Here is a 17,138-nt window from a genome sequence, read left to right as displayed (position 1 = left end):
CACACACAGAGGTAAAAATGTAAAAGGGTATCCATTATGATCATCATTATATTTGAACCAAGTAATCTTTATATTTAATTATTCAAGAATCACTTCTGACATTTTTTTATCATTTTATTCATTTACACTTCAAATGATATTTCCCTTCCGGGTTATCCCTCCACAATTCCCCCATCCCATTCCCCCTCCTCTCCCTCTGCTTTCCCTCTATGAGGGTGCTCCTCCATCTACTCAACCACTCACCTACTCCTGCCTCACCCCTCCAGCATCCCCCTACACTGGGGCATCAAGCCTCCACAGGACCAAGGGCTCCCTTCCCATTGATGTCAGATAAGGCAGTTCTCTGCTATATTTATATCTGGAGCTATGGATCCCTCTATGTATACTCTTTGGTTGGTTTTCTAGTCCCTGGGAGCTCTGAGTGGTCCGGTTAGTTGATGTTATTCTTTCTATGAGGTTGCATTCCCTTTCGGCTCCTTCAGTCCTTCTCCTAGCTCTTCCATTGTGGTCCCTGGGCTCAGTCTAATGATTGGCTGTATCTGTAGCTGTATTGGTCAGGTGCTGGTAGAAATTCTCAGGGAACAGCCACACCAGGCTTCTGTCAGCAAGTGCTTCTTGGCATCAGCAATAGTGTCTGGGTTTGGTGACTGAAGATGGTATGGATCCCCAAGTGGGACAATTTCTGGATGGCCTTTCCTTCAGTCTCTGTTCCATATTTTGTCCCTGTCTTTCCTTTGGACAGGAACATTTGAGATGGGTGGGTGGCCCCATCCCTCAAGTTCTGATCCCTGACCATCCCTGACCACAGCTGTACTACAGAGCAATAGTAATAAAAACCACATGGTATTGGTACAGAGACAGTCATGTAGATCAATGGAATTGAACTGAACACCCAGAAACAAACCTACACACACCTATGGTTACTTGAGCTTTGATAAAGAAGCTAAAACCATCCACTGGAAAAGAGACAGCACTTCTGACATTTTTGTATGACCTTTTTAAAAAATCCTTTATTTCCTCCATTAATACCTCCTTTTGCAGTTTATTTTATTTAAACACTTACTGCTTATTATCATTATACAATTCTCATGTGTATTGCAATAGAAATACAAAGCAGGTAGGCATAGAGTGAGTGTGTGTGTTAAGCTGGAACCCCTGTTCATCCTCTATGCAAGCTGGGAAACCCTGTCTGCCTTCTTTCCCCCTACCCGACCCGTATAGAGAAAACTCTCTGCTTGGAGAAAACTCTGAACTAATATGTCATCACTCCTTGTCTCTGTTTCCAGCAACCCACAAAGAATGCCCATCCAGAGGCTCAGTGTTTGACAATGTATGGATGCAATCCCAGCTCCTAACTGGCATGTCATTACTCCTTGCCTAAGCTCTATAAAACCTCCTACCTTTAAAGCCCTATTATGTGATTTCACTTACCTCCACCTATGATATCAGTAAACCCACCCCAGAGCTGCCTCCTAACAAACCTGCCTTTGTCTACTTTTAATGTGGTCTAATCTGGCCTATATCTGTGTCACTGAGGGAGAGGAAATATCTACTATGTGTGTTCCCATAGAAACACAAAGTAGGGGTAGAGTGTATGTGCATGTGTATATATTCTCATAGGAACAAAAAGGGGGTGGGGAGGGAGAGGGAGGGAAAAACAGAGGGAGGGAAGAAGAGAGGGGTGGAGAGAAAAAGATCCCATACAAGTGCAAACAAGGGTAGATCCATTTAATTTCCTGGATGTCACTTCAGTTGGTGGGGGTTGGAATAAAAATCTGAATCCAAGTCTAGTTAGAACATAAAACCTAGTAACATTAAGGCCAAGATAATCATTGATCACCCAGGCTTTAATAAACTACTCCAGAAATAAAAGCTGTTTATTCATACAGATACCTGGTAGAGAACTCAAAGGGAGACAGGCATATACATGATGTCACATTTATGCGTACATTTAGCCAAAAGTAACTGCAGATACCAGCTAGACTCTCCTAAAAGTTGTAAATGTTAAAATACTCACATCAGACACTTGCTACTAGCATAGCTGCTGTGCATGTGTGAAGAAGTGATCCTGCACCTTCCTATTTCACCATCTTTGCTCACTTATAAACTTTGACATATTGTATGTGAATTAATATTTCAGATTTATTCAGGGATGGTTTTGGGGAGAAACCACTTTTCTACTGCCTGATTGCTGAAGCACCCAGTAAACAAACAGAATCAGGTAAGTAAATCTTTGGTCTCTAATTTAGTTTGTAACACATTTTCTGTATCTGAAAACAGAGTTAACAGTTAACAAATACACATCATGTAAATAGTATTAAGCAGAGGACTACAATGTACAAACCTAGACTACTTTTAAATAACACTACTATGTCACCCTGATAATAAAAATATTAAAATTATGAGAACACGTATCAAAGTATACACTTTCTTTTAAAGGCTTTATTATAAGAAAAGTGAACTTTCTGTATTATATATTTATGTACTGACATTGTCACTCATTGCTTTAATTGTTAAAGTAGCAAATAAACATACCCTTTTGTATTGTATTTGGAAACATACGCCTTCTTATGACTGAAAGCAAAGGCCTCTTTCTCCACTCTCCTCTCTTCCCAGAAGTCAAAACCGTTGGATTTGCCATGTACTACTTCACTTATGACCCACGGATTGGCAAAATGCTTCACCTAGAGGATTTTTACATCACTGAAGAATATCAAGGTAAAACTACAATCATAATATTACTTGCAAACATGTAAATGTTTCGAAGTTACATTCTAATGTAAGGGCTACAGATAAGCCTTTTACTAGAGTTATGAGTTTTAACTTATTTAGATAATGCATTTGCATTTCTTGAGCCTGATCAGGATCCTATTTCAGTGAAGACTCAACCATAAGTTAGAAAATATTTCAACAGTATTCATCAACACACTCAAGCAAGCTATGCAGTTCCAACTAATATTTTTAGATGGATTTATTTATTTTATGAATATGAGCACACTGTCATTGTCATCAGACACACCAGATGGCATTGGATCCCATTACAGATTATTGTGAGCCACCATGTGGTTGCTGGGAATTGAACTCAGGACCTCTGAAAGAGCAGTCAGTGCTCTTAACTGCTGAGCTATCTCTCCAGCCCAACTAATATTTTTATGTGTAAAATAATCTTATATTTTAGGTCTATTTTTAATAGACATAGATAAGAAAAATGGCCTGTTGTAACAAAACAGTGAAGGGCAGCATGGTGACACACACGTTTGATTCCAGTACTTGAGATGCAGAAGCAGGTGGATCTCAGTGAGTTTGCATCCCAAGCCATCCAATAAAAGATGGTAAGACCCTTTCTCAAGAAAAAGAAAGAATACAGTGACACTCATTTGTTCAGCATGGATTTTTAACATAAAACAAATCTTTTATATTAGCATTGTTCCCAGGCTCCAGTTAGGTAAAAGGCATTGTAAAAAATTCATGAGTGAGTTTCAACACATGCTGTTTAGAATATATGACAACCATAAACAGTTTGATCTTACACTGCTTTAAAATCAAAATAAATAGGTAAGTGAAAATTCTCAACTTACAGACTTTCTTTGACATATCTATTTAATAGGTATCGGTATTGGGGCTGACATGCTGAAGAAACTAAGTCAGGTATTTATTATAGTTAAAATCGATAGTCTATATATTATCCTTTTCTTCATCAAGAATTTTTTTAATGGGGCATAGATTAGATAATTAATATTATTAATTAAATATACCAAGTCTGGTTCTGTTGGTAAAGTGCTTACCTTGCAGACACCAGGAGTAAAATTTAATCCCTAGACCCCACATAAAAAGCCAGGGGTGGTAGCACACACTTTTATGCCAGCAATGGCAATGTGAGCGCTACAGGCTGGCTGCTACCCTAATGTATGTGGCAAAATTTCAGGCCAGTGAAAGACTTTTTCTCAAACAAAAAAATGGATAGCACCTGAGGGACAACATCCAAAGTTGTTCTTTGAGCACCCCTGCAGGCAGACATATGGACCCCAAATCCACATCAGTATGTGCATTCACATACACAAAACATTTTTGTAACATGTACTTCCAATATTTACTAATGTGGATTTTTAAGTTGAAAGCTCAGATTCTATGTGATAGTTAAATTTTATTCCTATGTAATGGATAAGCACACTATGTATGTATGTTTTTATCATGAAGGATAAAGTGATTTTACTCATAAAATAGACCCTTATTGTGACTTGCAATAATATAAAAGATTCTTTTTTTGTCCCAAAATACCTATTTCAAAATTGTTATACATATATAGTATTACACATAATAGACCTTCAGTAAAATGTGAATGATTATACTGTCAAATAAGGGCAATGTCTACTTGCTTGTTTTAAAACAGATAGCCATCAACACCAAATGTTGTGGCATGCAGTTTCTTGTGATCATTTGGAATCAGGATTCTGTTGAATACTACACTCGCCTAGGGGCTTTAGACCTTTCCTGTGAAGAAGGCTGGCATTTGTTCAGATTTAACATGGAAGATCTCCTGGAACTTGCAGAAGAAGAATGAAAACAAACAACAAAAAAAAAATCAAAAAAAAAAATCAAAAAAAAAAAAAAAAAAAAAAGCCCCCAAACAGTAACAATACATAGGCCTCAACATTTGAGTGTCACTTGAGAAACATCATTTGACATCAAATGTTGTAAAATAAAGCAAGTGAACACAATATTCTTGTAGATATTTTACTTTCAAACAGATTTTTCAAGATACCGTCAATTCTTCACAATCCAAACTAAACACTAATGGATAGTAAAAGTTCTAACAATCTAAGTGATTACATCCTTTAAAACCCACCTACACTGGGCTTGGAGGTTTTAGTAGCTGTATTGTCATCAAATGTATAATGGTGATATTTTCAGATTTTCATATAGCTGAAATTAAGATAAGCATAATGCTCAAATGGCATTTTCTTAAGGATTTATATTTTAAATATGATGAAGTATGGCTATGTTTAAATAGAAAGAGGTAGGTATGAAGTTTAAAATTCATTTCCTACAGTGAGTCTAAGTTCTGAAGACCATACCTGTGAAAAACTACTGATTGCTTATCTAGAGCATTCAGTTCCACTGCCTCTTCACTATTGTACCCTAAGAACATTCCTGAACATCTAGAGCTCTTTGGTTGAAGATACCACATTCAACACTACTACTTGTATTTGTGTCCATCCTTTCTGGTACTGTCACTTTATAGAAATACAATTATTTTGGGATTATATAACCATCTAGAACCATCATAAGAAGGTGAGTTCCATATATGTGTGTGTATGTGTGTGTGTGTGTGTGTGTGTGTGTGTGTGTGTGTGTGTATACATATACCAGCTATACCCACCAAGGGTATTTATTTGCAAGAAAATACTTATTAAAAGAAATTATATGGGTTATTATACTTAAAGATATGAAGGACAAGAGATATAATAACTTAATAAATATTACTTTGGAGAATTGAAAAAGGTGATGCTTAAATTATATTCGAAGGTTGGGTAGGATACAAGAATGTGGAGTGAAACAAGACAAGGGGGCATACTGAAGAGCAAATATGCTCATTAAGCAAGTGGGATGCCATAAATGTATATTTGAATGAAGGTGCATGAGAAGAAACATTAGAATATAAGATAGAAGTTTTGATTTGATCTATAGGCAATGATGAGCTACTGACATTTTCATTAAGACACGTGCTATGCTTAAGTGAAGATTGTGTCTCTATAGGTTCTGGTTTAAAAATAAACAGAAATCTTCTGAGGAGAGGAGACTCTAAGAAAGCAATTACTCTCCCAGTGAAAAGGACTTAGGGCATATCTGTTGTACATTATACACCTGTCCCTACGTTTTCCTACTTTGAATGGGTTGAATGCTCCATGGAAGTACAATAATCATTTTGTGACTCTGAAAGGTGCTAAAGAAATCAGTATGCAAAGTTTAGGTCTTGAAGTCACCAATGAAACTTTGTATTAAACCTATGCCACCTTATTTCTGGCTTTAAATATATTCTTATTTGCTAAAGCTACTGACCTGGTTCACATGCAAACAAAACACATGAAGTAAACTGAAGTAACAGAGAGGAAGATTGATGGTGTGCAGATTAGCCAGGAAGTTATTTTAATCCCAGGAGAGTGATGATGAAGACATCACAGGATGATGGGATTAGAGAAGGGAGAATAGATTTGAGAAACATGAAATGAGGGAGGTAGACATAGAGTTTTAGACACAATGCCATTGAGATACCTTTGAAATGTTGAATCAATATAAATATTCATTAGAAGTGTAGATTTGACTAAAACGCTGGAAAAAGATCAAGGCTCTAATGCCAGAAGCTGCTGAAATAAGAATGAAAGCATATAGAGAATGAGAAAGGATCACAAAAAATGGAAGCAGATGCGTGTGTCACAGAAAACAAAAGCATCAATGAGTTTCAAGCATTGCTGAAGAGTGTTTAATTAGCTAAGAATTCAAGTAGGAATAGACACCAGGGTGTTCCAAGTTTAAGAAAAGTTAAGAGAGGAAGCTAAATAGGGAATTGTTACCTATTTTTTTTTTTTAATTTAAAAACTAAACATTTAGCCAGGCAGTGGTGGTGCATGCCTTTAATCCCAGCAATTGGGAGGCAGAGGCAGGCGGATTTCTGAGTTCGAGGCCAGCCTGGTCTACAGAGTGAGTTCCAGGCCAGCCAGGGCTAAACAGAGAAACCCTGTCTTGAAACCACCCCCCCAAAAAACAAACAAACAAACAAACAAAAACAAAAAACCCTAAACATTTAATTATAATAGTAAAGTCAAAATGACAGCATAAAACCAGTTGAGTATTTGACAATGTATCTGAAATCCTAATGCATCAGAGTAGCTCCAATTCTCAGTGAGTTCTCAGATGCTCATAAGGTATCTTGACTTTAATGTTACTTTTAAAATGTTTCACTCTTGAAATAGGTGAAAATGTAGGTGGAGCCAAAAAGCACCAGCACCGATGGTACTATGTTGAAGTGAAGGTTCCTAGAGTCTGAGAGCAGGGCCTATACGTCTGCTAAAGAGAAATGACCTTTCTCCCTTTAGTTCACTATCAAATCTAAGCTCCATCCATTTGAAAACTGTCAGGTAACAATTATGTTGACTGAAAATGGAGTTACAAATATACAAAAAAAATAATTTTTTGGAAATCTTGAAACCTATTTTCAAATTTTGTATCAAATAGAAAAAGCAATGCTACCTGGTTTTTTGGAGTTCAAGGGCCCAGGTTTTCCCAACATGTCATCGTGGCATAATTTCAGTTTCATTTGGAACACTATTAGGATTTTTACCTTGAAATTGCATATTTATCTCACTTAAAAGAGAAGTTTAATACTTGAAAATGCTAAGTCTGTAAGGTAGCTTTCATCATTAAGTTCTGGAATAAATTTTGCATGTGATACTATAAATGACTATTTCACAAATCATACTTTTTCAATATTTGGCTTCAAGCCACCTTACTTCTGAAAGTAAATAATGCTACCATGTTAAAATCAATGCTTTAAAGGAATTCTTGCTAATTGGTGATAACTTAATCTTTTGAATCTTATGAAATCTACAGTTTAAAAATTAATATACAGACTGAGCAAGTTATATTTATATATTTAAGAAGTCACAGACATGGACACACAATCATACACACACACACACATACACACATATACACATACTACCTAACAATTAATAATAAAAATAGAGAGACCATGATTTTGAAAGAGAGTAAGGAGGAGTATGGGAAGATTTTTATGCAGAAAATGGGAGAAGAAACTATGTCATTACAATTTCAATATTGCTATAAATTATTTAAAAAATCATCCTTTTAGAATTTATTATGTTTTTAATTTTTATTTTGAGATTATATCAGTTCCCCTTTTCTCCCTCAAAATTCTCCAATATGCTATGCCTTGCTCTATTTAAAATTGACAGTCTCTTTTATTAGTTGTTGTTATATACACATATACATACATATTCCGAAATACCTAAGTATAACCTGCTGAGTCTGTATAATGTTACTGATATGTATGTTTACAGGACTTGCTATTGCATAACCAGTTGGTGTGCTCTTCCCTGGGGAAGACTATTTCTCCAGCTCTCAGCATTCTTAGTTTTCTATAGTTCTTTTGGTTGGGCTGGTGACTTCTGGCTTTTTCCCTTTCATGTTTAACATGTCTATTGTTGGCTGTGTTCTACATATCTCTATAATGTATTCTGACCATCTTCATCCACATCTTCATCCACCACCACTTCCTCCAACTCTTCTTTTGTGCTTCCTACTCAAACTCCCTCCTAACTTCATGCCACGTTATTATTTCTTATTTTGTATTTAACACTGAGTCTATTTAATTCTGCTTATAAGCACATGGGTATAGGCAATTCAGTGGGCCATGGACAATCTACCACAGACCACATGCCCAAGAGAGAGTGACACTCCTTCTGACAGCATGAATCAATCAATGGTAGTTTTCATCATAAGTTATGGCACAAATTGTGCATATGATACTACAAATGACTTAATACTTCATAAATCATAGTTTTTCAATATTTGGCTTCAAACCACCTTATTTCTGAAAGTAAATAATACTACTACTACCTAGAGTAGGAAGCAGGACCTAAGCATGGAGGGAAGGCATTCCCCTATCTATGCTGGAATTCTGACTGAATCTTGTACATGACACTGTCCATTTTAATATTTAAAACATTTGTGTATGTGATTGTATGAGTGTACTGTATATTTCTTTGTATAGGAATAGGTCAGTGTAGGCACATTCATGCTACAAGTATGTTTAGTGATCAAAACTTCTTGGAGACACGTTTCTTGTCCTCACTCCCGCATACACCAGGACCTTCCCCACCAATTTCTGTGGGTCCTCCTATCTCCACATCCCATCTTCCTGTAAGAAGGGAGCATTGAGATTACAGAGGTTTACTGCAGCACTTGATATTACTTCTTTTCTGGGCATCTAGACTTAATTCTTCATGAGTTCATGACAAGCCTTTGATCCACTAGACCATCTCTCAACCCCATTTTTAATGGTTCTGCACACAATTTATCTTGGTATGCTATGTAATGGTATTTCCTTAGATGTAAACTTAGGGAAGTACTTTCATTGTCTTGTATTATCTTTACAAATTCCTGTCTTTTATCTACCAGTCCTGAGACACTGTTACTAACTATACTAGATATGTTGACACTGGATAAGGAAAATTGTCTTAACATGTATTACTGCTTTTCCTATGTTTAGTTATGCGCCTTGAATTCCTGATCTTTCCAAGACTTTTATCATGAAGGGATGTTGGATTTTGTCAAATGCTTTCTCGGCATCTAATGAGATGATCATATTTTTTTTCTTTGAGCTTGTTTATGTAGTGAATTACATTGATGGATTTCCGTATATTGAACCATCCCTGCATCCCTGGGATGAAGCCTACTTGATCATGATGGATGATCGTTTTGATGTGTTCTTGGATTTGGTTTGCAATAATTTTATTGAGAATTTTTGTATCGATATTCATAAGGGAAATTGGTCTGATGTTCTCTTGCTTTGTTGGGTCTTTGTGTGGTTTAGGTATAAGCATAACTGTGGCTTCATAGTACAAATTGGGTAGTGTTCCTTCTGTCTCTGTGGAATAGTTTGAAGAGTACTGGTTTTAGGTCTTCCTTGAAGGTCTGATAGAATTCTGCACTAGAAGCTCAAGAAGAAAGAAGACCAAAGTGTGGATGGTTTTGGTCCTTCTTAGAAGGGGTAACAAAACATTCAAGGGAGGAAATACAGAGACAAACTGTGGAACAGAGACTAAAGAAAAGGCCATCCAGAGACTGTCCCACCTGGAGATCCATTATCACCAAACCCAGATATTATTGTGGATACCAGCAAGTGCTTGCTGAAAGGAGCCTGATATAGCTGTCTCCTGAGAGGCTTTGTCAGAGCCTGACAAATACAGATGTGCATGCTCGCAACCAACAATTGGACTCCACACAGGGGTCCCCAATGGAGGAGTTAAAGAAAGGACTGAAGGAACTAAAGGGGTTTGTAACCCCACTGAACAACAATATCAATCAACCAGACCCCCCAGAGCTCCCAGGGACTAAACCACTAACCAAAGAGTACACATGGAGGGACCCATGGCTCCAGCTGCATATGTAGCAGAGGATGGCCTTATCTGACATCAGTGGGAGGAGAGGCCCTTGGAGATGCCCCAGTATAGGGGAATGCTAGGGCAGGGAGAAGGGAGTGGGTGCATGGGTAGGGAAACACCCTCATAGAAACAAGGTTAGAGGGGGAATGAGATGGAGGTTTCCAGGATGGGTGGAGGGACCAGGAAAGGGGATAGCATTTAAAATGCAAATAAAGAAAATATCCAATTAAAAAAACAGGTATTACTGCTTCATAAAAGTCTCTTGATTTAGTGTCACCCTTTAATGCCATTAAAGAAGTCATTTCTTAAGTGACAAATTTGTAATTAATTCTACCATTAAAATATCAAATTCATCCATATTTGTAGCATCTGGGCTGTCATCTATCCCCAAAGCATAAAATTTAAAATAAGTGGTTCTACACCCAAATTCTTTTCAATAGAATTTATCATTTCTCAAATTCGCTTTACTGTTCTCTTATCAGATACATTCATTTTACAACTATCCTTTTCAGGATGTTATATTTGTCATAATCTCTCTATATTAAAAGACTCACTATAAATAAATGGTTTTAATTTGTTATTAAATAAGCTGTCACAGAACTAGCTATTGCAATATACTAACTCATGAATTACAATTTAAACCCTGAGTTTGTTGAAAATACAGACTTATTAGGTTCTGCTGTTTTGTTCTTACAAAGCGCCCCTTGATATGCACCCAGTTTTTTGGCATGGTTTGCATATATGGCCTTTTTAGATTATAATCTTCCAAAGTTTTCACAAATTCCCTACAAATTATGCAGAATGCCTTATAAAATCTCAACAAAAGAAAAAGTTCTATTTTTCATTAAACAATCTTCCTTCACTTGTACCTTTTCTATTTGTATTATGTTTTCTTGTGAGATGTTATAGAAACCATGATAGAATTAAGGGACTATGTTTACTTAAAAAACATTTATCACGTATGCACATTTTTGTGTGTATGCACAGGAGCATGTCATTGCCTTTGTATGCAGGTAACAGGATAACCTGGAAGATTGAGCTCTCTCAGGTGAGTCTCAGGCTCTAAGTTGGGTCATCAGGCTTTGGAGAAAACACTTTTACTTGCTGAGCCATCTCTCCAGTTTTTCGTTTATCTGGTTATGAAATGTTATTGACAGTAAAGTAGAAATCAAGGTCTGAGCTCATCAACATGTCAGAAGCTAATGCATTAGAAAATGTGGGGGCCCATTGTAAAACATTCCAGGCAGTATTAGTTTTGAAACAACCTTAAAAACCCAACAATACTTACCTATCTCCTAAATAACTGACAACTATTAGTTGTAATCAATGTTGTTAAAACATTGATAATCAATTACTTTACTTCACTTACACATAATGCCTTTTTAAAGATGTACAGAAATCGTAGGAAGAAGCTCAAGAGAAAAGGCAGCTTGAGGGAAAAGGCTGGGTAATGTTCTGTCTTTTTTTATGCTTTTTGATTCTTTTAACGTGAATCTATTTACTAGTTGAGGAAGAGAACTGAGTGAAAAGAGACACCAAAGACTGAAGGTTAAACTCCATGAAACACAATCCTGAAAAGATGGGAATTGGGACCTGAGGAGAAACACTACTCTTAGGAAAGGGTGTAAAGAATGACTGCAAAGAGTAACCGGGAAGTTAGATGGCTAGTGGGAATGGTTGTATCTAAGAACTGGAATCTTTGCTCTATGAAACAGAAAACAGGCAAGTTTGATGGGTTTAAAGGCCCGATTGGAATGAAACAGAAAAACACAACACCCTAGAAGCAGTAGCAAAATTGCTATTCAGTACTAGAATCACATAATATATAGTCCACTTAAATAGATGTTTTCAAGCATTTAAGAGAAGTCAAAATAAATAAAACAAAGTTCATGTGCCATAAAATATGGATACTTTATTCCAGCTCTAAAAAAAAAGTCAAGTGAAAAAAAAACATTCTTCTAGCCCCCATTCTAAGTTAACTGGCAATAATTGGGAAAACTGAAGCAGATTCACACATACATACATACCATACATATACACATACCATACATACATATGTATGTTTTTAGAATTCAGTCTTACTGACATATCTTCACTTCATTTTGCTTTTTAATAAATTCTATTACGACTTGTAATATACTCCTAGTATTTCTATCTCACTTACCTAATCAATGACTTAATATTATTTGTGTTGTATTCATTAATTGATGATTTTACCACTTGTATCATTGGCCAAACTGTTTATTTGAAAATGTCATGGAAAAATTTCAAGTCACATCCTGTCAATTACCCATTCATTATGTGATCTTTCACCATTGTTTGCAACTTGGTACATCTTGCAGTTCTCTATGTAGGCTCCCTCTAAAAACTGGTTCAGCTTCTAGTGCTGTACATATCTTTATCGTCTGGATGAGACTGCCCGTGATCCATGAGCTTGGGGTCAGGAATAAACTGTGTAGTACCTAGAAAGTATTAAAGTGAAAAAGGAGATATTTATATTTTGTATTGGGAATATAGCAGGGAACAAAACATAAAATCTCTCAATATGACCTTAACATGGGTGAAATAGAAAACAAGGTAAGCAAAAATCCGTAGCACATCCTTTGATAGTTAGGTGCTGCATAGGAAATCATGGAGGGACACACAAAGTATTTGGGGAATTTACAAGTTTAAATAAGGTGGCTTAGAAAAGGTGATCCTTTGAGGAAAGGACTGAGGAAGATTCAGGCATGTGTTCTGTAGATCGTTATCCATGGGAAATGGCTTCTTGGATGAGGACCTGATCCAATATGGCTGGAATACAGTAGAGAAATGGGTGTCAATGACTGACAGGAGACAACATCAGGCTAGTTTAGAGTCATGGTTAAGATCTAGCCTAGCTCTCTTACTCCTGCTTCTCTCTTTTGCCTCTTGCCCCTTTGTTCCTTCTCTCTCTCCCCCTCCCCTCCGCAGTAATGGCCGGCCCCTACTTCTATACTCTCTCCTTCTCTCTGCCTTTCTCTGTCTCTGCCACCCTCTTAACTTCCCTCCACATGCCCTAAATAAACTCTATCCTATACTTAAAAAAAAAAAAAAAAGATCTAGCCTTTTAGTTTAAGTTTAAGGGCAATTTTTAAGCAGATGCATGACATAGTTGTGCTTAATAAGAGAACTTTTGCCCAAGTAAAAGAGACCATAGAGGAAGAAACACATAAGTAAAGATAGCAGATACAAAGTTATTGCATTACTCCCTGAAATGCTGAGAGATTCATGGTGACAGTTGTGAGAACTGTAAGAGAGAATTCTACTATGAATAATTTTGAAGGTAAATGGAATTTCCTAAAGAGACTGACTGTTTAACTTGAGAAACTAGAAGAAGGGAGCTGACAGTTACTGAGAAAGGACAAAATGTGATACAAGTAGATTTGGGGGAAAGCAAATGAAATGTTAAATTTTGGATGTGTGGAATCTGAATTACTTACTCAACATATGAGTAGAAATATTGGGGAGTCAGCTAGAACTGTGTCAGTACAGTTCTTTAGAGGCCCCAACTGGTTTACTACAGCTCCAGCCTATGTAGCATTTAAAACCATGGAGCAAAGTAGCATTATCTAAAGCCAGGTAAGTACAAGAAGGGAACTCTTCGGAATACTGTAACCTTTTCAGGTTAAGATAGAGATATGAACAACAAGAACAAGAGTAAGTGATACCTTACAGGCCAAGGGAGGATGGGGCAGTTTAATCTGTATTCATGGTTATTGATGGATTTCATGTACTTGAGATTGAAAACTGATCCTTAGATTTAGTAAGATTACTTAATACTTAGCTTGACAAGTTAATTGTGTGTCAGAAAAGTTGTAGCTCAATGTACCACACATGTCTGGAATTAGATTGAGGAAATAAGCCACATTGCATACTGACCTATGTTAACTAGTTTGTGTACACACAGTGGTGTTTCCACAATGGTGAAATCATCTAACGGCACATTCATTAGAATTGATCCCTGTCATTATGCAATGCATGCCTACATTATTCACATTTGACAGATAAGGAGATTAATTTATTAATTAATTTAGGGAGATTAATTTGACTAATATCACTCAACTGCTAAGTGAGGGAGCCAGAATGAATATAGGCATGCCCAATTCCTACAGAGATCTGGATTTTCTGAAAATGGAAGTTAGTATAGTAACAATATCACATACTCTCTTTAAGCATTAGGTAAAATAATGGGTTCAGTATGATACATATACTACTTTGCGCATGACAAGTAGGCAAAGAACAACCAAATAGTCAAAACACATTTCTTATTGTTTAGAAAAGGAAGCTTACTTAGAAAAAGATGGCGGTTAGACTATCTTGTCTTAAGATATCAAAAGCAATCATTTAGTCAACAATTACTAGTTAAAATTTCTAGTCTCTGTAGAGTACATGCACCAATTGTTTTTATTTTTAATTTTTTTCAATATCTGAATTATTTTTAAATGATTTTATAATTTGGGGGAGCCATACATTTTTTCCCACAGAAGAATTTATTTTCGTTTTTATTATTTAAAACAAAGGGGAAATTTGAACATGATTTATAATTTTTAGAAAATTTTCTACTTTATAAAGTATGACACACTTACATATGATATCAGGCCCAAAGTCTTAATCAGGCCATAAACACTATCCATGATATTAATACTATTATCTATACAACAGGAATTTTTAACCTGAAGCCTCTTCATAGGTTTATGATAGAATTCATGATCTATCAATTAAGATTAAGAAAAGTTGTCTATACTGTTATGAATCTCTAAAAGTGGACATTTTATTCAGTCATAAATCTAGGTGACAAACTTCCAGAGTATTATGTTTACATTTTTATTGCCAACAGAAATCATAGGTGTTTTCTTATCACCTTATAGATTATCAAGATATTTTCAACTGGCACTACTTGAAAATTATAGTAGATATTAAATATACTTTAACATATATAATAATGTAATAGCATGTATTTAGTTTTTAATTAGAAACCCTCTGAAAAGGGTCTCAAAAACCAGGTAAAGAAATGCTAGGAGTTTTGTGCTTGTCAGCTGTTCTCAAAAGCAGCTTCACTGCCACCTGGTGGCAACCACTACTCAACACCATAAAAAGGTTTTCTGAACATTTTTTTAATTCTTTGATAATTTCCTAAAATTTTCTTTATTTTTGAGAATTTTGTTTACTACAATTTTTATCTTTTGAGAATTTCATATTTTATCTTTTGAGAATTTACATCATTTCCACTCCTTCCCCTCTAACGCCATCTGTGTAAACTCCACTCTCAATTCATGACTCCTTCTGTAATTGTTACACACACACATACACACACACCTCACACACATATATACATATATACACATATGTATACATATATACACATATGTATACATATATACACATATTATATATATATATGTATATATATACACATATATACATTTACACACACGAGTTTTCTGTCTTTTTGAGTAGAAATTGTGGCTATATAAGTTCTGGCTCCTGCTGTCAGCACATCATAGTCTCCACCCCTGTTAGATGGAGCCCAAGTTGGGCTGGTCACTGAACTTCCTTTCTTTCAATCTCTTCTCCATTTCTTTCCCTGCAGTTCTTTTAGACAGGAACAATTCTGGGTCAGGATTTTGACTATGGGTTAGGAACCCTGTCCCTACATTTGAGACCAGCAATTGCAACTAACCCAGACTCCAGGGAGCTCCCAGAGACTGAGTGAGCCATCCACCAGGCAGCATACATGAGTTGGTCCAAGGACTCCAGAGTGTGTGTGTGTGTGTGTGTGTGTGTGTGTGTATCAGAGGACTGTCTGGTCTAGCCTCAGTGACAGAAGATGCTCTTAATCCTCAAGAGACTTGAGACCTCAGGGAAAGGGGAGTCCTGGTGGTGGGCATGGGAAACACCCTCTCAGAGGCAAGGAGGAGTGGGAATGGGATGAGGAACTGTGGAAGGGGGGACTGGGAAGGGTGGACAATGGCTGGAATGTAAATAAAAAAGTTCTGGCTTAAATAGGCACACAAATCTAAAGAGACTCTAGGAAGGCAATTACTCTTATTAAACTTCAGAAATACACACACACACACACACACACACACACACACACACACACACACACAGCATAATCCATTATTGCTCATATATCCACATGTTTAGGATTGACTCCAAGGGATTAGATAACTTGTCATAAGGCTTGTCCCAGGAGAAAATAGATTTTATCCTTCTCAGTTGCCACTGATTGGCTATTGCTCTCCATCTAGTAGTGGGAAGAATTTCATTTATGTGCATAATGATATAGGATCATATCTATCTTCCTATCTTCCCAAATACATCCTTTTCCAACTTCATTATTATTATTATTATTATTATTATTATTATTATTATATTATTATTATTATTGTTGTTATAAGTATTATGAAAGTACACATTTTACTGCATGTATATCTGTGCATCACATACATGCCTGGTATCCACAATAGCCAGAAGAGGACATGAGCTGCCATTTGGTGCTGGGGAATCAAACCTGGGTACATTGGAAGAGCAACCAGTGCTCGTAACTGCTGAGCCATCCTCCAGCCCTTTAATTTATTTTTGATAAAACACTATTATTTATGTCTTGTTACTGATGCCCATATGTGCATGTGTTTGGGGCCATCTACTGGAATATAAGAAACCAATCAGTAACCTTCATCAATGTAGATGATGGGTCCTAATCATATCTACTCCCCACTCCCTCCCTTCACCTTCTCCTGGCCCCTCTCCTGATATTACTTCCTTCCCACTTTGAGTCTTCTCTCCCTCTCTGCCTCTGTCTCTGTCTCTTTTAAATAATCCAATCAAGACAGTTAATGTTGCCCATATGGGCATGGCTCTGAGGATATGTGCTGGATAAGGGCAATCTGCCACTGGCCATTCTTCTAAAAGTGTATAAAGCAGAACTAT

At 36.5% G+C, this 17,138-nt stretch overlaps 2 protein-coding genes across 8 annotated transcripts in view; one reads left to right on the top strand and one right to left on the bottom strand.

Moving 5' to 3' along the window:
- Satl1 (spermidine/spermine N1-acetyl transferase like 1) overlaps positions 1–4,718 on the top strand; it is a 22,964-nt gene extending 18,246 nt beyond the window's left edge. Inside the window, exons 3-6 of one of the 2 annotated variants that reach the window (XM_031376008.1) lie at positions 2,141–2,221; positions 2,620–2,718; positions 3,608–3,648; positions 4,391–4,718. In XM_031376008.1, coding sequence (XP_031231868.1) covers positions 2,141–2,221; positions 2,620–2,718; positions 3,608–3,648; positions 4,391–4,561 — 392 coding nt within the window. In that variant the 3' untranslated portion in view covers positions 4,562–4,718. Of the gene's footprint in view, positions 1–2,140; positions 2,222–2,616; positions 2,719–3,607; positions 3,649–4,390 lie in introns of both variants that reach the window. The other variant, XM_031376007.1, reaches the window with a different exon arrangement.
- A 7,358-nt stretch (positions 4,719–12,076) lies between these two features.
- Positions 12,077–17,138, bottom strand: part of Apool (apolipoprotein O like) — a 68,031-nt gene continuing 62,969 nt past the window's right edge. For all 6 annotated transcript variants that reach the window (XM_031367065.1, XM_031367070.1, XM_031367076.1 and 3 more), the window contains one exon: positions 12,077–12,646. In XM_031367065.1, coding sequence (XP_031222925.1) covers positions 12,558–12,646 — 89 coding nt within the window. In that variant the 3' untranslated portion in view covers positions 12,077–12,557. The remainder of the gene's footprint in view (positions 12,647–17,138) is intronic.

Source organism: Mastomys coucha, chromosome X, assembly GCF_008632895.1.
Source record: "Mastomys coucha isolate ucsf_1 chromosome X, UCSF_Mcou_1, whole genome shotgun sequence".
In the NCBI taxonomy this organism is placed as follows: Eukaryota; Metazoa; Chordata; class Mammalia; order Rodentia; family Muridae; genus Mastomys; species Mastomys coucha.
Note: the sequence above shows the minus strand (reverse complement) of the source record. Positions and strands in the feature narration are given on the sequence as shown.